General features: G+C 39.7%; 1 protein-coding gene across 1 annotated transcript in view; it reads right to left on the reverse strand.

Moving 5' to 3' along the window:
• PIEZO2 (piezo type mechanosensitive ion channel component 2) overlaps nucleotides 1–27326 on the reverse strand; it is a 448530-nt gene that overhangs the window by 69186 nt on the left and 352018 nt on the right. The window contains exons 19-31 of the mRNA XM_043508112.1: nucleotides 26802–26962; nucleotides 25800–25976; nucleotides 25484–25609; nucleotides 23807–24007; nucleotides 21672–21876; nucleotides 21438–21539; nucleotides 20702–20867; nucleotides 10934–11177; nucleotides 9119–9215; nucleotides 7938–8097; nucleotides 5835–5924; nucleotides 2173–2294; nucleotides 755–826 (exon numbers count right to left, since the gene is read on the reverse strand). Coding sequence (XP_043364047.1) covers nucleotides 755–826; nucleotides 2173–2294; nucleotides 5835–5924; nucleotides 7938–8097; nucleotides 9119–9215; nucleotides 10934–11177; nucleotides 20702–20867; nucleotides 21438–21539; nucleotides 21672–21876; nucleotides 23807–24007; nucleotides 25484–25609; nucleotides 25800–25976; nucleotides 26802–26962 — 1923 coding nt within the window. The remainder of the gene's footprint in view (nucleotides 1–754; nucleotides 827–2172; nucleotides 2295–5834; nucleotides 5925–7937; nucleotides 8098–9118; nucleotides 9216–10933; nucleotides 11178–20701; nucleotides 20868–21437; nucleotides 21540–21671; nucleotides 21877–23806; nucleotides 24008–25483; nucleotides 25610–25799; nucleotides 25977–26801; nucleotides 26963–27326) is intronic.

A 27326-nucleotide genomic window follows, 5' to 3' on the forward strand; every position in this document is an offset into this window, starting at 1 on the left:
CATGAATACATTTCTACGCCTCACATTTAAATGCTTTGTATTTATACAAGGTGGGATTTTCGAGAGCCTTTAGCCTAACTTTACCCTCACTGAAGCCAAGAGTAAATCTCCAATTGACTTAAGTGGAAACAGAGTTAGGCAAGCTCTCAACACTTTTGAAAACATCACACCAATCAAGGTTCTTATGGTTACTGAGGGACCCATCCTACAGTTTTTATTCAGGTTAACTTCTCATTGATATAACTGATTAGTGCGATTTTTAAAGAAGAATATTTTCCATGCACATGGCTTGATTCCATTCTCATTGAAGACCATGGTGATCTGTGCATGAGATGACAATTGGTGAACCATCTATCTTTGAAAAATAAAACTAATAAGGACTAAGCTCCGGCCCCAAATGCATACGACTAATCAGTATCGGCAAAGCTTCCACTCTCAAATTTAAAACCATTTTATCATCTTTTTGGAGGCTTCCCCTTCTTTGTATGTGAGATAGATTATTTTGGTTCATGTTTTTCTTTGACTGGATATAACCGCAAATGGTCAGAAATATCTAAATCCGCATTATAGAACATTACTTATTTGTCCCCTTGAGGTTTAAAGTTGAAATCACTGGTTTATACAATCAAGCACTCTATCAAGTCACAATCATAAAACCATGCATAAAAACAAACAAGTTGTGGGAATGCTTTCATTCTGGTCAAGGATATAAGGGGTAAATCCATGTATTTGTAAGATGATTGAGAAAACCTACTGGAAGCATGATCAACCCAAGGCCGCCACCACAGCTTTTTTTTGCCCTTGGTTTTCTCTTTGTCTGCTTCTCCTAAAATAAAATATGGCCAAATATTAATTTTACAAAATGAAAAACACATTTTTACACTTTGTTTAATCACTTATTTTTTGTAATAGATCTAAACTGCATAAGCACATCAGATTTCAGCTTTATTCAATATACTCAATATGAATGATATTTATGTTTTAAGAAGTAGCCCAGAATGTTAATGATCTTACAGAATAAATAAAAAAATAGTATTCCACTCCAAGTACAACAAAAAAGTTCACAGTTTATATATATACACACATACACACACACACACACACACACATATATAAATAAAATAAATCATCACCATGCAGACATGCATTACACACTGATGGATTTCATTGATTTTCCATAAAACTAATGGAAAATAAACAAAAAACAAGGTTTATATAGATGTCCAGTGACATTTGTTAAAATGTTATTTTCTAATAGGCATAAAACTTGCTTGTAAATGCTATAAACATGATTTGGAAACAGTTTCTATTAATCATCGATGAAGTTAAGTTCTGAAAAAATAATCCATTATTTGTTAACACTCTGAAATATTTCAGAGTAGCAGCCGTGTTAGTCTGTATTCGCAAAAAGAAAAGGAGTACTTGTGGCACCTTAGAGACTAATAAATTTATTAGAGCATAAGCTTTCGTGAGCTACAGCTCACTTCATCGGAGTGAGCTGTAGCTCACGAAAGTTTACGCTCTAATAAATTTGTTAGTCTCTAAGTTGCCACAAGTACTCTGAAATATGAAATTCATTCATAAAAAACAAAGCTGTAAAAGTACATTTCAAATGCCAATAACTTTTTGATCCAAAATTCAACCCCAGCTAGGTATGATTGGAAACAATGGAACTTCATGATATTTTAATCTATACTGTTTCAAACAATAAAAGATGTTTGTGTATTTCAATGGTTTCAAAAAAACTCATAGCAGCCAAGAAAAGGTTGCTGGAAAAATCGTAAATCTTTCTCTTCCTGAAACACTAAAATTTTTTATAAATACAGCTGTTTCTCAAGCAAATGTCCATTATTCAGTTCCTTGCTAAAAGACACAAATTAAAACCAAAGGTATGTCTGTTTACCTCAAAGCAAATCATTTTCTTAAAATGGAAGTACAAAAGCCAGATATTTATCTGGATGAATCAAGGTTTAAAATGGTATTCCACTAATAAAGCCCATCACATCAGTATTTCTCTCTCTCTCTCTCTCTCTCTCTCTCTCTCTCTCTCTCTCTCTCTCTCTCTCACACACACACACACACACACACACACACACACTTAGTGCTAGGAACTCAGTAGGCTTGAGTTCCAACTTCTGATACATTTATAGCATGGAAACATGCTAGAGATACCTTCATCATCTTCTTCAGAAGCCTTTTGAATTTCTTGCCCTTCTGTTGAATCTTGGGTCATGCTCAGCATTCTCTCTTTACCCTTTTTGTATTTTTGTTGCCTAGCTTTGATGCGGTCCATCCTAGCAAATGAGATATCATATTCAGTCCTTCATCCCTCTGGACCCACAAAGAAACATGACTTTTAAACATATATTACTTATAAGTATACATGTACGCGCGCACACACACACACAGGAAATTCTGGATGGGATTTTAATAGATTCGCAAATGATTCTGCCATTTGCAAATAAGCCCTGGTCTATACTGGGGGGTGGGGGGAAGTCGATGTAAGGTATGCAACTTCAGCTACGAGAATAGCATAGCTTAAGTTGACGTACCTACATCGACTTACTGTGGTGATTTCACGGTGATGAGTTGACTGCCGCCATTCCCCTGTTGACTCTGCTTGCGCCTCTCGCGGCGCTGCAGTTCCGGAGTTGATGGGAGAGCACTCGGGGATCAATTTATCACGTCTACACTAGCCGCGATAAATCGACCCCCGATATATCGATTGCTACCCGCCAATCCATCCTACACAGACATACATTAATCTCCCATTTAAAAAGTAGTGAGGGAGCCCTGAAGATGAGCTCTACATGGCCCTGTGAAATAGACCAGAATTGAATCTGCGGCCCAGTGTCTCACTCCAGAGGATGGCAGGGTGTGAGAGTGCTGTGCAGACAGAGCCTGGAGACTGAGAGCACCTTGTATCACATGGCTGCCCTAGTTGATTCACTCTAAGTGCTCAACTTATTTCAGGAGGAAAATGCCAAACAGTAAGTCGGAACATAGAATGTAGATACTCACATTTTCCTTAGTTCAAGCAAATGGCCCCTTTACTCCATGTTTATAGTCAGCAGTGAAAGTGAGACAGTACAGGCCAGTACGGCGTACCGATAAGAACTGCACTGGCCCATATGCAGCCCACATTAAAGCACTGCCGCGGCAGTGCTTTAACGTCCCTGCCCCTTTTGCCTCCCCCATCAGCGGCCCTGCTGGTAGGGTCCATACCAGCAGGGCCACTGACAGGGGGACGGGGGAGGTGCAGCAATGTTAAAGTGCTGCTGTGGCAAGGGACCCTATAGTGCTTTGACATCCCTGCCCCTTTTGCCCTCCCGGCTGCCAACGGCCGGGTGGGGGGGGGGGTGCAAAGGGAGCAGCTGCCCTGGGGCCGGTGATTTAAAAGGGCCTGGGGCTCTGGATGCCGCTGCTCCAGTTGCAACAGTGGCGTCCAGAGCCCCGGGCCCTTTAAATCGCCACTGGAGCCCCGGGCAGCGTGGGCCAGGTGGCCTGGGAGGGCTGGCTGGGGGATGTTGACCCCCCCAGCCCCGTCCCTTTTGCCCAAGGCCCTGCCCCTTTTGGGGGCCAGAGCCATCCCCATCCTGTTAAGTGTCTGGAGTTACTTTCACCCCTGTTTATAGTATAAAAATTCAGGCTCAGTCCTGCACTGGGGGCATTGGGGGCTATACTGCTGTAGAAGGAGCTCTGGGGGGAAAGCTGCCTCATGCAGAACTTCTCCTGAAGACTCCCACAACTCAGCAGGAGTGTGCATGGTATTACACCCCTTTAAGGGGTGCAGCATACTTCCTCCTATGCACTCGTGACTATGGCCCTAGCTCCTTTGGGAGTGCAGGGACTTCAGTTTTGTTCAAATGTAGCATGGGGTGCAGGGACTGGGGGTTGGGCATTTCTCATGCCCTCCTTCCTCTGAGCCTGAGAAGCCATCTCCATAATGTGGTGCTCAGTAAGAGACTGATCCATAGGCCACTGAAGCCAGTAGAAGTTTTTTGATTCACTTCAATAGGGTTTTGGATCAGACCCTTAAGTACCCAAATTTTGCAATAACTTTTTGAATTTTTTGAACTTGTTTAGAATCATCAGGGTCAAAAATTCTAGTGACTAAAAAGTGTCAACATAATTTTCAGTTGATGGATCTGACCAGTCGTTAGAAAAAAATTATATTCTAAGTCTCTAACTACACTATAGTACATATTCAGTTATATATTTGTACTACAGTCCAATGGATGATCAGATTTCTCTTTTTCCTTGTGTTCAGCTACTGTTGGAATTTCTCTAAGTCAGTCAAACTGGTACAGTTGTTTTTGATTTCCTGCTGTGTAGGCAGTTCTCTACATTCTATTGATGTGTATTATTGAATAAAATCAAACAAAGCACCCTTTGGCTTTGTTTTTGTTGAAGTCAGATTTACTGCAAACCCAAAACAATGATTTTTGAATACAGTACATTGGATTTTTGTTTGTTTTTTTAAGTAACATGATCACCTTGACCTCAACATGTCTATGCAGAATTAAAACAACGATGACTTCCAGCACAGGCATATTGTCTTTTTTTACAGTTAGGATGAAATTCACCCTAATGCATTGCAGCACCCTCCACAGCACTTATACACCAAGGAAAAGATTTACATGAGGAGAATGGCCACAGAGGAAAGCTTTGTAATGACCTCAGTTGGGCAGTTGGTAGTGGGTCAGGGGAAGGGTAACTGGATGTTTTGGCATATGAGTAGCAGATAGATAGGACTTTTAGCACTTAGGGTGGCACAGAAGGCAGATTGGGAAATGAGACAAGAACATTAGCAATATGTGATAGAAGTTGGGTGGCTGGGTTGGCTTTATACAGGAAAGGATTCTCCAGACCAGTCAGAGTGAAAGAAAATATTTTCAGTCAAGATAAAACAGATTCTCATTCTGGGCAAAAGCAGCACAAACTAAACAAAAGAACTTACACACAACAAAGGTCACTATGAATAAAGACACAAGAGATGAAATCCTGATCATACTGAAGTCAGTGGGGGTTTTGCCATTCACTAGCCAGCTCAGAATCAGAGCTTTGCTGACTAACCCCACTGCTACTGAAGTTTTTGTTTTTTATCCTGTTTCCTGTGTCTCAAGGTCCCACCTGGTAACCTGTGACTCCAGAAGGATACGACTAATCTGGCTCTCCAAGTTATTAGTATTCTCAAATGGAAAAACAAAACAAATTATATTAACTGACGTAGTCCCCTAAAGAGACAGACCAGGCTGCCACATTGCTAAAATGATAAGCAATGAAATAGTTAACAATGTTGGAATTTAAGTTATCATCCTTATATTTCAAAGGTAAAAAACCCCACCTTGAAACTAGTGGGGAGGTTCACACCTTCTGTTTTTATTTACAGTAAAGGGCTATTTATAGTATATTTTCAGGTTTTCTACAGACTAAGGAAGTCAATATTGCATTGGTTTACATGTTGTTCACATTTTAAAGGTTAATTGCACAACCATTAGTTATAGAAAGACAATTTTATTTTTAAATGAAAATTTAGATCCTTTGGCTTAATTGTGTAGCAAATTCTGCAGTCACAGAATAGTGGAATAGTGAAGGCTCTCAATTTACAGAATATAATTTCTATAATCAAGAAATTATATTTAAAAAACGAACAAACCAGCATATAAGCACTTGTTTGGTTGTGTGCAATAATATGCAGAGAAGTAGGAAAGGATGCTTTAGAAGACTAGAAGAATGCAAAAGAAATATCCCTTCCGGCTCCCAGAAAAGGGTTAATATGCTGTAGAGTAGAAGTAACCAGTGAAATAAATATAATTAATAATAATCCATACTGTCTCTTCAATTGATCCATTGATTTTTTCTCTTCTTCGATTCTTGCCTTTACTGCCTTGACAATTGTGGCCTGGAAAAGTTCAGCACCTCTACAGAAGAAACAGAGGGGAAATGTAACACTATTATGATTCCACATTCTCTTTATAGCAAGTAAAACATAGGGAGAAGCTTACTTTATAAACTACTTAAATAGTTTGAGACAAAACACTACCACCAGAAGGACAGTACAGAAATGATGAGCAATCCCAGCATAATAATTCATTTGTTTTCTGGCAACCATTACCAGATTTTGGGCCAAATCCTGCAGTCACCACTCAACCATTTAGTTACAATAGTCATTATCCAGTGCTTGGGTTCACTGGCCTCAAGGACTCAAATCAAAGCCTGAGTGAGAACTCCTTGCACAACTGCAGAATTTGATTCTTTACTTGTAAACGATGGCATACATTAAATCCTCTTGTCAAGCACGGGCAGCTCTGCCTCTGAGTGGGTGGAGTTCTGCCTGCCTAGGCCTCAGTGAGCACAGCACGTGCTTCGTGTTCACAACACAAAATGCAAATGCGTATGACTCCTCAAATGAGTACGTGTTCCACCTCCAATTTGGAGACATACTTGAACCTCAGTTAGTTAGTTAGTAGGGGGTAACAAAATGGTGAGGGTTAATTTACAATCGTCAGTGTGTATTAATTTAAACTATTTCTTGATGCATATCACCAGTATTTTGCACTTGCCTATGCTGAATTTTATCTGCCACTGTGTTGCCCAGTTGCTTAGCTTTGCTAAGTCCTTTCAAAGTTTGTTGTTCTTAGCCTACTTCCATGTTGACAACTGACTATTCCTACCCTTTGTTTTCTGTTTCTCAAGCAGTTTTTGATCCATGACAAAACATTTCACTCCATGACTACTTAGTTTCATCAACAGTCTCTCTCATGAGGTACTTTATCAAGGGTATTTTGAAAGTCAAAATAAATTGTGTTTATTGTACCTCCTTTTGTGGTTGTTGTTGACTCTCAGAGAATTTTAGTGCACTAGAGGCCTTTATAAAAGCCATGCTTGTTTGTCAACATCGCAGTGTGCAGACATCTAGAGGTTTCATAAATCCATTTTAATTATTTTTTAACCAGTTTATCTGGTACTGAAATGAGCCTCACTTATGTGCAATTCCCAGGATGCACTTCTTAAAATATAGGTACAATACTGGCATACCACGTCAGTTCTGTAGCACAGAAGATTATTTTAATAGGAAGTGCATATTGTTTGTAGCAACTCAACCACTTCATTCTTAAATGCCTGGATGAATACCATCTGGCTTTAGAGACATATTGCAATTGTCCTAAAAACAATCTAATCTTCTCTGGGTCAGAACTGTATGTTTCATAATGTTAACTGTTAACTAAAGATGGGCTCAGGTCTTAATGTTTGGATCCAAATCTAAACTTCCCCAAAGTTCAAGAATGTTTAGATCTCAGATTTTAGTGAGGCAAGGGCCCATCTATGAAGTTCTGCTCTATCTAGCAATGTATATGATCCTCATCAACGTAATATCTCAGTGCCTTACAATTATTCATAGATTTTATCCCAATGACATCTCTGTGACATAGAAAGTATTATCTTCATGTTTACAGCTGAGGAATTAAAACATTAGGTAGATTAAGTTTCCAACTTGGGGGGATGTTACTATCCAAGATTTGGTTTGAGCTAGCTTTACTCTAAACATACAATGGTAATGGATGCATGATTATATCCTGAATTGGCTAAGTTGTACAAGAAAGGGAAAGGGTCACAGAGACAGCTACAAAATGAAGCACAAGCAGCCTTGGGCACATTCAGTAAAATTCATCCAAGTGCAGAAATCAGAGAGCTCTATGGCATCTGATTCAGAGGCCTTTTGCCGCCAGACAGAATTCCCTTTTAAAGGAAGAAATGTGTTTGGAATTTTTATTTGGTATTGATTGTCGAGTAGTCAAACTTATGTCAAAGTGGCTGGAGCCTGGGTTAGTCAGACGCTTTATTGGCAATACTCAATATAAATACTAATAAAAACAAACCTAACAATGAAGGATTTGGGTTTAATCAGTTTTCATTATTACACTGAATGCTACCTTGAGGCCAGGATCTGTGAAGCTTTTATATCAGCAACCACATGTAGGAAGTAGTAGCTCATGAAGACTCTTCTTTGCAGCAGCAGGAAAGCAAAGCATATACTGTCCCAAATAATTCCTGCCTCACCGCTAGGTAATTTACAGTCTCCAGTTTCTTTAGCTTATAAAAACAAACAGAAATCACCAATGTAAGGATTATCATCTTCTTAAATATGTAAGCACATCTCCATTCTGCCCAATGGAAATAAGCCAGTGTTCTGAAAAGCCTTTTTGGGCCTGTAAATCATTTTTCTTAAGATAACTGAAACGTACCATTCCAGCCAATGTATGCTGTATTTTATCTTTTATATAGGGAGTTACTTTTTGGATGTCACAGAACTAAACCTGGGTTTTGTGGACCCAGATTGTAAACTCCACCTGCAAAGTTAGCTGGCCTTGGGGAAGCTGGACAGTACTCTGGAGTTAGAGGATGGCGAGGGCAGCCTGTGCATCAGAGCTCTAAAATCAGAGAAGCCAGCCTACTAGGTTTTGAAGTCCGTACTCCAAGTTGGAGTTTCAAAGCTTGCTGCATGAACCATCTTGATTTTTGCAAGCCCCAGAGAGGTTTCTGTTGCCACTCAAAACTTTTGCATAATCAGGGCTGCATTGTATGTAATTTTGTTTGGTGAACTGCCTTTGTATATCCTTTCCCTATTTAGATCAGAAAAAACAAAAACAAAAAATTTGAAAAAGAAAACAACAACTTTGCAGCAGAATTCCTAGGCAGGACACAGGTTCAGCCATTAACATTTCACAGAATTCTATGTTCTACTGTTTTACAGTAGAAACCATTAAAAAAAAATCTACATTTGCAATCCACTAGGCACAGACATTACAGTTAAATCTGTGATAAGTTAAGATATCAGTATTTGTTATCTTTTGCCAAATACTGATTTTTAAAAATGGTTATCACTGTATAAACAGCAGATAGTACTCAGTTTTATGCAGTATTTTCAGTATTTGATCATGTTAGTCTATTTATGTCCCTAGACCATACCTAATTTAGTTTGCATTATATAATATTGTTCTCAAGATATCAGATCAGTCAAGGGAAAAATACATTTGTCTGAAATTTTGAAAGGAGCCAGCGTAGTTAACCTTTATTTATAGAAAAGCATTGAAAAAAAAATCTAACTGCTTACGTTGATGGTATCCTTTAACTGTACAAGCCAGGCTAAATGCTTGAATCAACCAGCAACTGTTTCGAATTAATGATTCAATGTAGCCACATGCTCCTATCTGAAAAGCAAATGAAGAGACTGCTACATAAAGATCAGAAACAAGTGATAAGAATGTTAGCACATCGGTTTATGTCACTGTCACAGTTCCAGGGTGGCTGCATCTGTATGTCCCTCTCTGTGTTCCACTCCACACACTAAACATACCAGGAGTCACCAATCAGTCTTAGGGGGCCTTAGTGGACCAAAGTCTTTTTAGCCTTTCCACCAGGGTTGGGGCTCCCCTGGGACAGAAGGCCTCATCTGTTTGCTGGATCAGAAAGAAGGTACTTTAAAAGCCTTTTCTTTGTCTGTTGGTTTCTGGAAACCCAACTTGAACCTGTATATGCAAACCACTCCAGGCCGGTGGTATTTCTGTAAAGTTACTTAGACTCACTGATTCACCTTTATCACCTTCCACTGTGTTTTGTGCTTGGAGGAGCTGTGGTAACCCTCCTTCATGGAACAAAACACAATCATACATAAACCATTCATAGATTTAATACAGTAGTCCCCAAAGGTATTGCATGGGGTTGCAATATCTGTCACAGTTACATAAAAATGTGACTGCTAAGAGTTACACGTCTGCATTATAAATAAAATGAAAGAGACTAAATAAAGAATGTATGTCTTTGTCAGCGTCATATGTCTTTATACCATTTAAAAAAATAAAAAGTATTTCTGCCTTTTGTAGTGTGGGTTTTGGGGTTTCTTTGTTTTTTTAAAAAATTTCTTTGCTTTTTTTGGTTAGGGCATGCATGATACATTTGCAGTGTGACACAAGCTGACAGTTTAAACAACTGTTATAGACTGGTCACCTGATTCTGCAAGCATTTATGAACGTGCTGAACATTACACATGTGTAATCCCATTGAATGCACCTGCATAAAATTAAGCACATATGTAAGCATTTTAGAGTATTTGTAAAATCAGGTGACCAACAAATCAGCCTTGTTTCAACACACTGATTTATATATTTTTAAAATGAAAAATGCCCGTTTTTCTCAGTCCAGCAGTAAAAATGTTCAAAGGTAAGCTACAATTGCCAAAAATACATTAAAGTTATCTTTTATAACATTGTAAATTATTGGCTTTTCTCAGCTTATCGGAGGCATCATAGGAGTGTTCTCTAACTAATGGTTTAACAGTCATAAAAAGAACGCTAATAGTTAAAGAAGAATTAAATATTGACATTTTCAATTGAAACTTTGACCAGAATTAAAGGAAACTAGAAGCTGGTTTGCCATCTCTTGCATCAGGCCCCCATATTCTCAGTGTCAGAAACTACAAAGCTTCTTAGCATGATGACTGCCCAGTGGCTCCAAAATGCCAATTATAATTAAACACCATAATGACACAAACACTCTATTCATTGTAGACCTTTCAGACTTGTAGTCCTTACAAACTTCTTACTCACACAAAGCTTCTACAGACGTCAAAGGAGAGATTTCCCAAGTAAAGAATTCAGGATTTGGCTCCTTGAGAATTGCTTCTTACCTTGTGAACTTTCAGACTGTTGGACTGAGGAAAATAGGTACACATTTTCTTATAATATAGAAACCCACAGTAATTTTGGATACTGTATTTACAGTTTCTGAATGAAACATGGAAGACTCTTGCAGGCATTAGTACAATTTTGTGATGCTGAAAGGAAGGTTTTAGGACTGCTTAATGACTACACACTTTTGCAGCTAAAGTACAACAGCATTCAGCACTGAGACTATAGATGTAGCCACTTACCGACAGTATGTTTTTCATTGTAATCACAAAGACATTGTATGCAATCAGCCAGTCCCAATAACGTAGAATGCTTCGGATAGGTTTCAATAATAGATCACCACCAAAGAGCAGGAAATAGAAACAGGCCACCAAGTAACCCATACAAAATATGCTGATCCTTGTAGTTCCCGTGATGAAGATGATAGTAAGCACAAACCAGAAGAGGTAACTAAATATTATCACTTTATACATATCTAAGTAGGATCTGTAACAAGAAGACAGAAACAAAGAAAAAAATTACTAAACTTTTTCTGATCATTTTCCTACACATTTTTGCCCACTACTGACTTAACTTTACAAAGTGCAGAACACTCTACTCAGCAAAGCTCTTACACACCTGCTTAACTTCAACTCTAAAGCCAATGTAACTTCTCCCATCATGTGCTTGATTCAAGCTTAAGTGCTTTGATGAACAGTGGCAGAGTGCTCAGCCCCTTACAGGATCAAGTCCTTTATCATAAAAGGATGGAAAATACATTCTTCACAAACTTCATGATGCTGCGATTTATGTGGCAATGTTATATGCATGTAAAAGACTGTTTGAGCTCATTGCTGAAGAAGTTTGGGTAACTGTTCAGCAAATCTATTTCTAAAACCCACCTGCATGACCTCATTGCAAACAATTCTATACTTATTGATGACTTCTAGAGAATTCAGTCTGGTGAGAGGCCCCATTTCCAAAGACAGCTGCTAAAAATATCTTTCTTCAATGCAGATCAACTGTAAGAGGTTTGGGGAGGTCTTTTCTGCAGAATGCCAGTGTGTTATAATTTACTGAAACCTTCGCTAAGAGGCCTCAGACAGGACAATCTGAAATCCATCTTGATTGGGAGAAAGGAGGAACAATTCAGTATTTTCAGATTCTTCAAAAATCTTGACTTAATATTCACTTACAAGGAGAACAGAGACTACCATTAGAAAATGTGCAGAAGGCTGTAGGGAGTAGTAGGTATAACTAACAATTTCCAAACCAATGAATTCTTAGTTTCCCTTACTGGAATATTTTGCTTCCAGATGTTCAGGATCAGCTCACACAAGCTGTGAAACCTGCTGTTCCAGGAAACCATGCAGGGAGAGCATGACATGAACATTCACACCTTCTGTGCCAAACTACCTAAGGAGTAAATGAGCAACTGTACTGTCGATTGCCATGTGAAGAAACCCCTGCTTGACATTCTCATGCCTCATCAGAACTTTCTGGAGCTGTCTTGCTGGTCTATATTTATACATTCTCCCTGCTTAAATTGCACTCCCAGGGAGATACTTAATGATAGGTGACAAAAAGGTTCCTTTTTGTTTACTTCTTGTAAGCAATAAGACTACAGGGACTAAATAGGACTAAACTGCAGTCAAAATTTTATAGATGTTGTTGAGTTTTGTGTGATAAAGCACCAAATAACATATTGTTTATAAGTTTTGCAGGAGAATAAGTAAACGGGGAGAGGGGGCGCAACTGAACAGGTCTTCAGGGGCCCCTGGATGTGACTGAAATGGCTCTGTCTGTGATTCTGCTGAAAAAATGAACTGTTCCTTTACATAATAATTATTGATGTGTGGGATGTCTGGAAAGAGATCTGCTTCCTGGCCATACTTTTATCATCCTATATTTGAGAAGCCTTGTCCCATTGTGCTTACATATTCTGCATCAGCATTTTTGAGAAAAACTAACAAGAAAAAATACCAAAAACTGAAGCTGAAAAGAAATCTCTCAAAAAAGATCTAATCAAAAGCATTTTCCTACATTTTTTACAGACTTGGGCTATCAGCCTCAAGGGTTCTGTCTGGATGCAAACATCTCCAAAGTTCAGGTATATCTGGGGTTTTCATTCAGACAGAGGTTTCGAACAAAGTTCAGTTCTGGAGCAAAACATCCACACAGAGTTTGGGAGGTATTTGGATTAGGAAGCTGGTTTTGGAATAATCTCTTTTTGAAATTTAAATTATGTATGGATTAAATAGACTACATAACACTATAAAGCACATATTACACACTCATGCATTTTTTTTCCTCATTTTTAAACATGTAAAAAATTCAGTGCACCTTAATATTCTTATCTTAATATTCTTACACCAAAAGAGGAGAAAAACAAGAGCTTGGCTGGGGGTGCAGGCTCTGGGGTGCAGCCAGGGTTGAGGGGTTTGGCGTGCAGGAAGGGGCTCCTGGTTTAGGGGGGCTCAGGGCTGGGGCAGGGGATTTGGGCACGGGATTGGGGCATGGGCTTACCTCGGGCAGCACCAGGTCAGCGGCGCAGCAGGGGTGCTAACGGAGGCTTCCCGCCTGTCCTGGCACCGCAGACCGCGCTGTGTCCCAGAAGCAGCCAGCAGAAGGTCCAGCTCCACATGACTCTACCTGCAGGCACTCCCCACCCCGCTCCCATTGGCCAGGAACCAGCCATTGGGACTGCGGAACCAGTGCTCAGGGCAGGGACAGTGCGCGGAGCCCTGGGGTCCTCCTGCCTAGGAGCCACACCTGTTGCTGGCCACTTCTGTGGGGCACAGCACAGTGTCAGAACAGGTAGAGAGTAGCCTGCCTTAGCTGGGCAGCACTGTTGCCAGAACTTTTAATGGTCCGGTTGGTGGTGCTGACCAGAGCCGCTGCGACCCAGTGTCTTGCACCCAGCAGTACTGGGTCGTGACCCGTAGTTTGAAAACCAATGTTTTACACCACAGGGGATTGTTATTTATGCCTCAATGTTTAACAAGAGGTTCCAATATTGTCAAATCTGCTGTGAGGCAAAAAACAATGATCTGCAAAGAGACTGATCTATGTTAAAATCTACTCCAGATAGTCTGAATGACTATGTAATGTTGGGGCTTAGCTGCTGGCATCCTGGTGCCAAGACTTCTCAGCATGACGACACAGGTCAGCATCAATATTACAGCATCATCCCCTTTGAAACAAGGATGCTATTGCCCAATTAGTACTTTGGAGCTTCAAGCAAGGTTACCAGCTCTGTTGATAACTCAGCCAAAGGTTATGAATCTATTACAGGAGTGGGTGGGAGAGGTTCTGTGTGGCCTGTGATGTGCAGGGGGTCTGACTAGATGATCACAATGGTCCTTTCTGGCCTCAGAGTCTATGATACACCAGCCAGACTCTTCTGAACCCACTAAGGACAACCAAGATGTTGGTGTTCTGTAGCAGTAACTGATGTCTCAATGCTTTTTCAGGCTAATGGAATTGTCTCTCTCTCTTGCCCCCCTTCCCATATCACTCTCCTGCTTCCCTCTCCATCTTCTCAGCTCTCCCCTCCCCATCTCTCTTGCTTCCTCTCACTCAGGTCACCCCCCCCACTATCTCTTTATGTTTCCTGACCAGTCTCTTGTTCCATAGGCACATCTGTGCCCCAAGACTTTCACGTCAGTCTCCTACCCCTCATATCTTCCCTCTCTGGCCCTATTCTAATGCACCCCGATGTTTCCTTGCATCCCTGTCAATCTCCTTTTGTGCCCTCCATATTGCTCTGTCCCCTAGTCTTCTTCCTGAACCCCACATTCTCCTCCTTTTCCCTGCTGAACCCTGCAGTCCCTTTCACTCTGCTGAACGCTGATTTGTTGATTTTCCCTTTGCCTTTAGCTATATTAGCACTTTCAAAAATAAGCTTTATTTTTATTGGATTTTCCATGTTTTCTTCCAGGATATGCAAGAAAATTGGACCAAGTTCATAAGATCTCTGCAGGGCCTTTCCTACATGTAAGGGTATTTTTTCTTCTCCTGTTTTTCAAGATCATCTCCTCTATCAGCAAGTTCCTTTTTTCTTGTCTCCGCCTGCTTTAGGCTATGAATTCAAAGTTGCACTGGTTGTTAAAACCCTTTTTATTAGCAACAAAATGTTTATTTCATGCAAGTCTGAGCTGAAGTCTGTCATGATGATTTGCAGATCCTCTCTCATTAATCTAAGTCAGAATATGTATGGTTCCAAAGAATGCATTACATCTGCCTATGAGAGTGGTCTGCTGTTTCACCTGCTGTTGTCTCCTTGGTTGCAGGTGTTACAGGGGCCAGCTCTGTGTTAGATGCTGGTATTAGGTCCTGGTGTTAAGGGCTAAAATATTTTGATGTCTCCATATTTTTTCTGTCCATTTCTAGGTTCTTGCACAGGAGTTCTTCTAAATTGGGATTTTCCCACAACACAAGCAGTGGGAACAGAGATCCGCCTGTAAAGCCATCTTGGCTTTGCCTCTAGAAAGTCCCTACTTTTTTCTCTTTGGCTTTGTTTTGTCTTTTAAAATTTCTTCACTTGTGGTTTCCTGCAGGCTTAGTTGTGCATCCCCTGAGAAATCTGGGGGTGGAGTGAAATTTGGACTTTCAGAAAATCTCTTTCTTCAGGTTCATTTGTCACTGTTGATCTCAAGTATTTTTCCAGAAACAGGAAAGTTAAGTGATCGGTTTGGTTACAAGTTCTTTTTTCCGATTGTTCCAGTAGGCATTGCTAAAAGGCCTTTTATTACAGTAGGAACAGTTACTGTCAAGTGTTTCCTCAGGGGAGAAAAATCAGAAGAAAATCTTCAGATTGTTACATAAGATTTTAGCTATGTGACACTTCATGGAGAGTAATAAGAGATGTTTGACTAAAACCTCATATAACCTTTGGAAATGTGAAATGTCCCAACAGAGAGGACATGGGACAAATTCAGCCCGGTGTTAAGCAGGTGCTACTCCCTAGTTTACATAGGCACTCAATTCAATACAATTTTAGTTTAGATTGTAAAATCTAATTAGAGTGCAAGCTCCTTGGGTCAGGACTGTGTCTGCTATTTGTTCTATAAGGTAACTAACACATTTCTGGGTTCAAGAAAATAAATACATACTGATACACTGGGCATAATCTGATCCCACACTTACAAAATAAGGGAATTAAGGGAAAATTACTCAACAGCAATTCTCTTTTCCCTAGTCCTCTCTTCTTCCTTTCTAAACAGCAAATCCAAAACCAGGAAGCCTGTGGCTTTACCAACCAGAAGTAAGAAGACAAAAGATTAGTCAAATCCAAGACTTCCAGAACAAAGACATATATAATAAGATCAAACAAAAACTACACCAAGCAGCACTTCTTGAGGGGAGCAGGAGAGATGTTGCACAGGAAAAGAGGACTACAACAAACAGAATTACTGGTGAGTAATCTTCCCTTGTTGTATGTCCTCCTTCTCCTAGTCTACCTAGCAACAATTACAATTAGCAAATATCACAAGCTAGGCCTTTGGAGGGAGGGGAGGAGGGGTAGGAACTTATTATATATAACTATTCTTGGAGAATCGAATGCAAAGTAACATTAACAAACAAGTACAGATCAATCTGGTAGTGTAAGAGGAAGTTATGAGGAAATGAACAGGTGGCCACCTTATACATTTCAGAAGCAGATGCTTCTGCACTCTGAATCAATGAAATTGGCTACTGCAGAATGGAAATTAATAATTTTGTGTGTAGCTATTTGGTTAATGGAATACAATCTTGAACAAATCAATCATAGTCAGAGAAGTGATTGTAAAAATGGCATCTTGTCATGACACTGAACTCTTGATGGCTTTCTGTCTAGAAAAACTGAAACTGTTAACTTTTACAAAACTTTGAGTGAGAGATCAGTACAATTCCAGAACTTGCTTTGCACACAGAAAGGCACTTTCTCTGATACAGCAAAGGAGGACTGGGACACAGCGCAGGTAAACAAAAGACTAATTAACATAAAACTGCCCGAGTTTTGAATTGGACTCAGTGAGCATGTGAAAATTCAAGCACAGGTCCATTACAGAACATGGGAATGGGAATGCACATTCAACTTCTTTTGTAACTTGAATGGGGGGAAAGTGTTTCAAATCTAGGGATCAGGGACAGAAGTTGACTGCCCCTGAGCATGACCCAGTCACTAAACTCCTTGGAGAAACCTTTAGCAGTCTATCTGCCTTGCTCAATCTCCACACGGTCAGTGTAAGCATTCTGGGCTGAAGAACAGGATCAAACCTTCAATGCAGTCGTATAGGGCATTTCTAGGAATGCATTGCAATCACAGATTTAGGTTCTAAAACCAACAATGGTTGGACCACAGGGGCCAACACTCTGTCATGAATGTTCTTTTCTCCAGAATCAGAGGTAGGATCCCATGAAAATATATCATGTCCCCAGAGTCTTAGACTCAAATGATCATGAGCAGGAAGGAGATAGTTTTGCTGATAGGGTGGAGCTAAGCTATTCAAATAGGTGTCCTAGATTATAATAAATGTCCTGAAACACGGAGGTCCAAGCTCCACTTGGTAGGGACCATTATTATTCTTGTTATTAATAGATAGCTCATGCTGAACCAATCCACCATGATGGTCTCCTTCCTTTAGAGGGTCACTTGCTCAGAAATAAGGAAGAAGAGACTCTATCTAGGAAGTCAGCCAGGAGGCTTTAGAAAAGATTTGAAAACTTCCAGTTAGCATGGTAGGTGTAACATAGCTATAAGGAATATGACTCTGTTCTGCTTCAGAATAAATGGTCAGCTAAATTACAATTCAGAATCTTTATTACTAGTGATGACACATCAGTGAGGAAGGAGACACTTTTTGCGAATACAGACTAACACGGCTGCTACTCTGAAGCTTGATCTTTAGATCTCAGAGTGAATTTGCAATACTGACAGCTAGAAAAATCATCTCTCTGACTTGTGAGCTGAGCATATTTTACATGGGAGAAAAACTGGCATGATATTATATCATTTTTACAGTCACTTCTTTGACTATGACTGATTTAAGTAAGTCTAATTTGTTTAGTTTTAGGGCTTGTTCTAATTTCTCAGTGATACTAGTAAAAAGGATCTCCTCATTCTGCTCATCAGCATGGGTGTCTTCCTGTAGTCAAGTGGGAATCGCTACATTCAAAACTTCTGAAGACCAGGCACTAGTTCACTTTAGATTAAAGGAAGATACACCCCTAGTTCTTGCAAACAACGATGAGACATAGCCAATAGATATGGGTCAAGGTTACCTGAAGGCCTATCAAAATGCTTGGCTCTATTATCTTAAAGAGAGGAACTTTTATCATATACAAGAGTTTTCTCAGTCCAACTAACATGCTGTTACTCCAGTCTATGAACAATGAACAATTCAAAATTCAGAATCTCTAAATATGGCTAAACCAGTTGATATTTTAGTCTCAGAGTCTCCATATAGTGTATACCCTGGTAAAATACAGTAACCAACGTGAAAGTCATGAGATTGCTGTTGCTTATTCAGTCCCTGAGTTTTCTAACAAGTTTCCTTTTCTTGCTCCTTTTTCTGCCTTATTTTTCATTTTATTTTCTATAAAACATGAGTCTCTACACAACAGATCTACACAACATAAATGCATTAAATATAAAAGGCACATACATTTCCATGCTTAACCAGAATAAATATAGTCACAAACTTGTGTATTCACCCTAACACAATTAAACAGATTGTTTCTCTGGATTTTCTGTTTTTCATATCCAATACTTTCCAGCGACAACATTGCCAACCCATAAACGTGAGCAGCAAACCTTTTCTGAAAAGGCTGTATACTGTTAATTACCTATATAAGAATCTATTTTCTCATCACATCCCAAATACCGCCTTTGAATATGCATAGAGCGATCTAGGACTTCAAGGAATTTTACATATGAATCAAAAGGGAGAATTTGGTCCTAACGTTTATGGAAAGGCTGCAGTCCAGTTAAGGTTGAGGTTTATTTCCCAATAAAAGTCTGATTTTGCCTCCTATCCAAAAATCTTCAGAGTACATTCTTTGTGCTGCAGGTTCTTCATATTTTGCCAGCAGACAATTTCTCCCATATTCCTGGGATTCTAACAAGTTATTCTCGATTTAGATAAAAATAAGTCGATCATTACTTTTTGAAGATCTGCTAAAACCAGCTTTTCCTAAAAAAGCTAAAATGAAATTTATTTGAAAGAGCTTGACAAGTTGCAGTGCAAAGGACTAATTTTGTGGTGGGAAAAGGTGTAGTTGGGTAGTTATTCCCTGGAGTGATAGGCATGTCCACCAGACTTCTGAGGACATTAAAAAAAATGCCAAGCGAAGTGAGCCTTTAGCCCTTTTATTTCTGAAGAGAATTTTTAAATGTAGACTCATTGACATTAGTCACAGTGATTTTTCTGACCTAAATCAGGAAAATCACAACATGTTCGCACTGTCCCCTGGCATTCTCACCAGTGATGCTCTTGCCCAGAACCCCTAACTCAATGACAGCTTGGAATCATCTTCATCTCCAGTGCACTCTCCTCAAATATGAGCTCAGAGCTAAAGTGGATGTGGCAGCTGTGGCAACAAGTGGAATTTAATACTCTTCCTGTAGTATTGGAGCCAAAGCTGCTTCCTTCCCTTCATTCCTCCCAATTAAGCTCCACTGTGGCAGACATTTTCTGTAGGTATTTCTGGTTGCTGATAAGACTCCAGGAAATCATCTCCACTTGGTGCAATATCTAGTAGGGAGATGGTGGCACCAGGCTTCACCCTGCTATCAACAGTTGCCTGTTCTCAATGGCAGCAGAGTGCATCAAGTGCTATAATCTCCAAATAAGCATGTCAGCTGAATGCATTTCAATGAGTTCACCTTCAAAGCTATTCATGGCTTTGGCCATAGTTTCCAATAGAAACAATAGGATCCATTTAAAGATTTTATGAAGGGATTGCAATTACAATGAGTGTCTGGTGAAATAATAACTATTTATCAATTAAAAACAGCTTTCCACTCTGCTTCCTCTCAGCCCTCTGAGCATAACATGCTTTCTGAGTCACAACATCCATCTAGGGGGCAAAACATAGATGCTAATGAAGTTTCCCCCATAGTTATTCTTGTAAATATTGCACCAACCCTTCAGAAACGCATCAGGCTAGATGGCCAGCTGTGCTGAGCTTACACACAGAGCAGCTGAGGAGCAGGGAGAAGATGGCTCCAGGATTATGAGCTGCTCTAATTTTCAACAGCTGAAGTAGTTACATAAGAGCTGCTCCATCTGTCAAAGATTGGCTGGTGCAGTGTGTTTCTGGATACACCACACCACAACAACAGACCTCCAAAGTCCATGGGTAGGAAGGGGGTGTCATGCAGGGGAAATCCTCAGCTGTCCATATGAGACAGCTTTATGTCCCCTTTGCCCTTATTTGGGTTGAGTGAAGAATCTTTTTCTTTTCCAGAAAAGATTTTTGTTTGTTTAAATAGTGTATGAGATTCTTCAATTTGGAGCAAAGCAGCAAGATGTAATTAACTGATAAATACGTTTGTGATATTAAAGAGATACATAGACAGGGCCAGACTAACTCTGTCTCACACAAGTGCATGGGGCAGAGAAGACAAGGAATAGATCAGGTGTACCACCATGTACTCACCAGGAAACCTAGGGAAGGATTTTGCTCCTTCAGGCACAATCCCTCCTTGAACTCCACCTGCAATGTTGTTGATCTGTACCTTCTGCATGGCACCATCGAGGCCACCATCAGTGGGCCAGCTATACAGAGATATTCAGAAACATGCTCACCTAGGTTGGAAATAGCCTTCTAGGTAGTACCATATACCCTTTCCAGCTATTTCTTATGGAAGATAAATAACTTACTGCTGCACAAGTCGCATGTTGTAAAATGGGAAAATTTAAGACAGATCTCAATAGAGTTGGAAGCCAGAATTCAAACACTCTTATATTACAGATACCTTCAAAACAGAGAACTTTAAAAAGAAGATACATTGTAATTTCAAAATATTCCAGACCCGACATTACCGGCAATGAATGAAGTCGGGAACAGGGTTGTGCTGGCTAAATGACGCTGCATCAAGGTTCATGCAAATTTCCACATTGTCCCCAGCCATGATTCGCACAGCAGCCTTATTTTCATCCTCAAACATTTGCCTTTGTAAGGATGCACAGAGCAGCAACATGAAATCGTCTGGAAAAATGAAGATATCACCGTGAGAACTTCAGCCATTATCTCAGACCTATGGTGTGGAATGCTGAATGCTATCGGTGAAATGTTATCATCTAATCATGGCATAGTAGTTCTCACAATGATCCCTAGGAGACTGCATTATCTATGATGCACTGTAATACAAATCTGACATTTGTTACTACATTTCATTTTCACCTGATTATTCCACCGCCATGATTTTTTCTGAGAAAGAGATTAAAGGGAGGAAACAGAATTCATCACTTTTTATTCAGCTTTATTAAAGAAAAATGAGAAAGTACCAGTTGCATAAATTACTGAACATTTGAATGCACTGATTTGATAAAAACACAATTAGTGTTCAATGTACTGTGTTGGTATAGTGCCTAGCACAATGGGGTCCTGCTCCATGAATAAGGCCTTTAGGTGCTAGGTAATAAATATAATAATAATGCCCTGTAGAATATGCCAAGTTGCTTCTTCGAAACAAATAAAAGCTTTGTATTATACTTTTGCATGATTTGAAACCAAAGAAAAGTAAACAACTTTCATAGCCTGTGCTAAAATACTTACAGACAAGAAAAATAGGATTTGGTCTTTCAATGAAGTCTGGAAAGTATAACCACTTTATGATATTGGAGTTGAAGTTGGCATTAAAGCTTCTCCATGGATAGTCTACAATAAAAGGAAGCATGCAAAAATGTAATCAATAGTTTATAACAATTACTTCATTTTCTTTAAAGTATCTGTCAGTTTTCCAGCAGTTTCCTGTAAGACCAAATGACCATAAAAGGTAAGTGACTCTACCTTTACAAGGAGCAGGTGGAATGCCAATGCAAATGAAATACTGGAATATAATGGTGCATGCCAGAAAACAGCAGTACTTTGGCCAGATCTCTGCAATAGCTTTTCTTCTACGTCGATATAATACAGCAATTAACCAGAAGGCATGAATCATGGCAAAGAAATCCATTCGTTGGCCAATTACATTAACTGACAGTAGGAAACAGGTCTGTGGAAGAAGTAAAGAAAAATAAGCAGCATTTAGAACCCCTGAGATGGTCAGAGCAGATATAATAAATTAGCTTTTCAACCTGATTCTTGGAAATTTGATGTAGCTGAGTGTAGCTCTTCACATACTAAGCCTCTGAAATGGTTAATAGTCCTCCACTACCCCACACTTTGTGTAATTTTCTATCAACACTGACTATCTCAATACAACTGTAAAACAAGTTTCCATTTCATGCTACTAAAAAGATAGAAAATGGCCAGAACATTGTCATGATAAAGTCTAGATAGGAAATGCTTAATTGTTGCCAAGCAATGCATGTTACATAGACATATATTTTGATATTACTTACAGATGTTAAAAGAATGAACTCATAAATAAAAATAGTAACTGGAGGGCATCCTCAGATGGGAACCACATAAAAAGAATAAGCTTTGTGACAATGTAATTTTTATTTACTATAGACAAACAGCTCAATTGTTCTGAAGTGGTTTGCCATTATGTTTGAAGCTCTTTTTCCCAGGGTAGTTTCTACTCTCTGGTTGCACTTAAAACAGTGCCTTTAGGTGATGCTATGACGTGACACTTTGTTTTAGAACTCAGTGAATAATTCATATTGAATCATTTAGTCAATGAATTTCATCATTTCTCTCTCCAGGAACTGCTCTCAAACAGCGATGGTCTCAATTTTTGTGGCTAATTAATTTTGGTGAATTGCTCCCAAGAATTGCTTGTTAACCATTCATTACATTGACTATTTGGAATTTGAGATAGATGTTAGTTAGTTCTGATTAGACTCATAGGCACACAGTAACTTATAATTGGGTTTCCACTGCAAATACTTATGCACATGAGCTGAAAACTTGCTTTCTCTAAAGTTTGCTTAAAACTTGCCTTTTACACAAACATTCTAGCCACTACACTAAATTTTCTTCATTTGAATATTAATGAAAATTGAACACAAAAGGTGTGTGAACGTACCTGAAGCAAATTCACTGTTCTATTCAAGCAAATATTTATAAGTGTTTTATGAGGTATTTACTCAGCATTACTTTATTTTCAAGATGGATTCAATTTTGCTTTGTCTGTATGAGTTGGTGCCAGACTGGCAGGGAAGGGAAGGCAGAGGGAAGGTGGGAGCTAGACAGAGATGCAGGCCAAACAAGAGATACAGAAGGAGGAAGGAGAGTTGTCTAACCTCAGATCTGCCCTACCCCTTCCCCCACAGCTGCGGCTGGCAAAACAGAGCAACGTCATCCATGGAATACAGCATTGGTCTGGGACTCAGGAGCTCAGGTTCTACTTCTAGATCTGCCACTGACCTGCCACGTGACCTTGGGGAAATCACTTCCCCTGTATGTATCTTTCCCTGCCGATGCTTTGTCTATCTTGTCTATTTAAGTAGTAAGCTCCTGAAGCCAAGAAGCACAGTGGGGAATCAAGCTTCTTGGATCTACCAAAATATAAATAATACTAAAATAAAGAGTGACTTCTTTCTTTTCCCAGATCCTGCAACAGTCCAGAGTGCAGCAGGTGCAAGAACAGCTCACTTGTACTTAGCCATAGACAGTAGCCTGCCAGCTGCTGCTTTTCTCCTCTGCTCCCATGGTACTCAACTCAATTGTGGGTGACATCAGTGGATGCCCCTTGCCAATCCCTCCCTGAATAGCACACAGCCTTCCCTTTTGGTGAATTAGAAAAGAGCACAGGAATGAGAAACAAATAGATTGAAAAGAAAAACAAGAGAAAAAGCATGGGGAGGGGAAGATGGAGAGGGGAAGGTGGTGGTAACTGTGCCTAGACAACTCTGGCCCTAGTGAGAGTAGCAGATGAGGAAGCAGCAGGCTGTCAGTACATCTCTATCTGGGACCAACAAAACAAAACACCACAAGGTTGGGAATCATTGTCTTAACCACATGAATATGTTATTTACCTCCAACCCAAACTTGTAGAAGAAGTAGTTTATGAAATACTTGGCACAGTTTACAAGTCCATCATCCAAATGTAATCTTGTAATGTCATGGAAAATGGTTTTAGTCACAGGTGCAGTAAGATTATTTCGACATCTGTAGTACTCCTGATGCCGGTAAATTGTAACTTCAAAGGCCAGAATAGCCAGCATCAGTAAGTTATTCTACAAAAGAAGCAATAAAAAGAAGATAAAATCAAAACTGAAATATGAGGAGTTGGAATTTTTTTCTGAGAAGCATAATCAATGAATATTCTAGTGGATATTATTGTTTAATATTGCTGCAATACCAAAATGTTCTGGAATTCAATTTCAAAATGGGAAGTTTACTTGAGCCATAAAATGCATCAGGGGTTTACCAATTCCACAATTTCTGTTCCTCTCTCTTGAGGGGGTAGAGAGACTTACTGTTCCTCACTGCAGGTGTCATGACAACTGAGACTCTGAATTCATACTCGAATATCTGCAAGGCCACTGACTTCTGTTTTCACCAATGAAACAATGGAAGTGCTTGATAGAGTTCTTTTGGTGTTGTTTTCATAACCCTAATTTACGTGGGCTGTTCACTTTGCCTGCGTTGGTGCAAGAGGGAACAGCAGCACTATTAAGTACTGCCAGACAGCTCTTTTGTTATAAAAGACCAGAAACTGTGCATCTGTCCCAAATTTTGGCCTTGTCTTGCTGAAATCACATGAAGATAAGAAGCAGAGAACCTGAAATGGGCTGGGTCAGCACTGAGAAAATTACCCTCTGCAGAAGGGTGTAGTTCTAACTTCAACAAATCTGATCACTGTGTTCAGAACGAACACAAATCTGCAGGCCAATGAAGGTACCATACAGGTAGGTGAAGTAAGTCACTGATTGTTTTTTTTTAATTCAGGAGGAGTCACAAATGGTAATTAAACCTGTGATATAATCTAAATGTGCAGTGACTCAACCATGTTTTTTTCAGCCATTTTCCATGCAGAACTTCTTATCCTAAATCGTTAAGAAAGGGACTTCAGAGACTCTCTAATCCTATGGGAGTTAGCCTTTGGGTGCTGACATAGAGTAAAACTAAGAAATGTTTAATCCGAATGAAAGTAACAAAACACACCCTGCCTGCATTAAACAAAACAAAAACTAGAATAAAGACAGTATTATTGCTGTTTCCCCTCCCCCTCCCCCCACCTCCCAAAAAACCCACAAAATTTTTTCCAAGTTGTTTCTAAGGGATAAAAGTTTTAAAAAAATAATTGCAGGTGAAATGTGCTGGCAGCCAGAGACAATTATCCAGAGCAAACATTTATCTTAGATCTTATAACATCTGAAATGGATGTATGTTGTTACTTCTTACAAATCTTGTAAGTCAAATTTCTTGACATCCTTTTAATCCATAGTAGTGCAAGGAGAGCTATGGTTCTATGTGCATTTTATCTGAATTGTTGCATGGAATTTCCTTGAGTTAGGGCTTAGGAATCCCTGCATAACAGGACACTTGCCCCTAACCGTACATCACATTTTTTTTCTCCATTGCCCATAGCTCACAATTCATGGAATGATGTATTTTGTGTGTGGCACATGATCCATTTCAAGGATATTGAAAAGTTCATCAGAGTAAGAGACAGTCAGTCTAAACACAGAAAAATGTAGAGCAGTTACCCTTAAGTATACAAGCAGGGGATAAGACTTCCTTAATCCAACCCACTCTGTAGGATCAATGGGTGCACTGTAGAGAAGCGACGTCTTCAGTTCTTCACTGCCTATGTCAGTTTCATTTTCTGTAGGCTAAAACGCAAACAACGGTAAGTTCTTTAGTTAGAATCTCTTTGGAGCCACTGGGGGGGCAGGAATCATGATGATTCAGCAGAAACACATCAGCTGAACCGCAGCTTTGAACACTTCACATGCTTCCTTTGGCTCTGTCCTTTCACTGAAGTACCTAGCAATTAAACTCTTAATATGCACTACTACTCACCATTGTACAGTTACTGGAAAAGGTGCTAGGGTCAATAGATGTGAGCTGATATAACATTTTGCAGACGATAATCACACATGTCCAAACAGTGCAGACACTTGATGCCAATGGGCGGAATTGAGCATATGGCAAAGCAAGAGCCCAGGCAATCAAAAACACAAAGTTAAACAGAGACACCTGAAAACACAAAACAGAAATTACACAGAGCAGCCAGATGACCAGGCACCTTAATGTGACCTTTTATACCTACAATTCCTCACACACAACAGTCATTGAAAAATCCTTCAAAACAAAGGGCTGAAAACAAGATCTAAGAAAAGTAATGAAATAAACATTTAAAACAGCTCTCGATGTGATGCTAGACATGGATGTCACTGAAACTCAACAGTAGTTAGTGGCTGGTGGGAAACGTAGCAATCAATTAGGTTGGAAAAAATTCTAACTTCAAAATACTATTAGCACCACTAACCCACACAGTGGCATGCTCACTCTACAAGTATGGTTTTAAATAAAAAGGGCCCAACCTGTGGCCCTGCTTTTTTGCAGCAACAAGGTGTACACAGTGGACTGTTGGGGGTGGTAGAAAGGCTGATTTTTGTGGTAGGGGACTCACACAAATTATTTTCTAGGCACACCAGAGTTCTCCCTCTCATCTGAAGGGGCTGCTGGTGGGAAGAAGAAAGACAGAGGGACTATGACTTTGGCTCCCAAAAAAATTAAACAAAAACCCTAGTATCTTCATTGGTGGAGAGGACTGGCGGTTTCCTGTGTGAGAGGGGTCCCCGTTCCCAACTGATGACTTTAAGTGAAGATGGGACTTCAGAGTTTGATTAGGAACCAGTATCTGGAGAGCCCAGCTGGACCATAGAACCCCAGTTAAGCCTGCACCTAAGAAGTAGGTTGGAACGAGGTTTGGCCCAATTTGCCAATTTGCTCCATTTGCTGTGGAGCCAAGAAGCGTCAATAGAAGGATAAGATTTTGTCAGCCCAGGTTTTACTTGCCTCTTTCACTGTGACCCAGATGATGTATGAAGAAACAATTTTGATAATATGCAGCTCCAAAAGCCACCACACAAAAACTTGCAGTTTATGAAAATATTCCAGGAATTTCAAGAATAGCACTGTGAGGCGGTCGATCACCAGATGCCACTTATTCTTTAAATCTGCAAAGACAAACCCAATGGAGTCACTGAAAAACTCTTTACCTTTGTTACTTCCCTTTTTCAGTAGAAAATAGTAAGACAGGGTTTTTTCCGCTCAGACCCAAAATAAGAGACATTAAGGTGAGTAAAATCAGCTCTGACTTTCAATGATGGATTAAGACAAAATGGGGCCCACCACAACAACAAATCAAAGCCTGCCCACTACAAAAGTACTTGTGGCACTGACTGTGCATCCATTGGCCCTTGCAGACCCAGGGCCTGGATCTGTGAACCCGTGAATCCATGGATCTCTGCCTTAATCCACCCATTAATCTTGTAGAACTAAAATAGTTTAGTTTGATTATATTTAGTGGATATGGTCCTA

This window comes from Dermochelys coriacea, chromosome 2, assembly GCF_009764565.3.
Source record: "Dermochelys coriacea isolate rDerCor1 chromosome 2, rDerCor1.pri.v4, whole genome shotgun sequence".
NCBI classification, from domain to species: Eukaryota; Metazoa; Chordata; order Testudines; family Dermochelyidae; genus Dermochelys; species Dermochelys coriacea.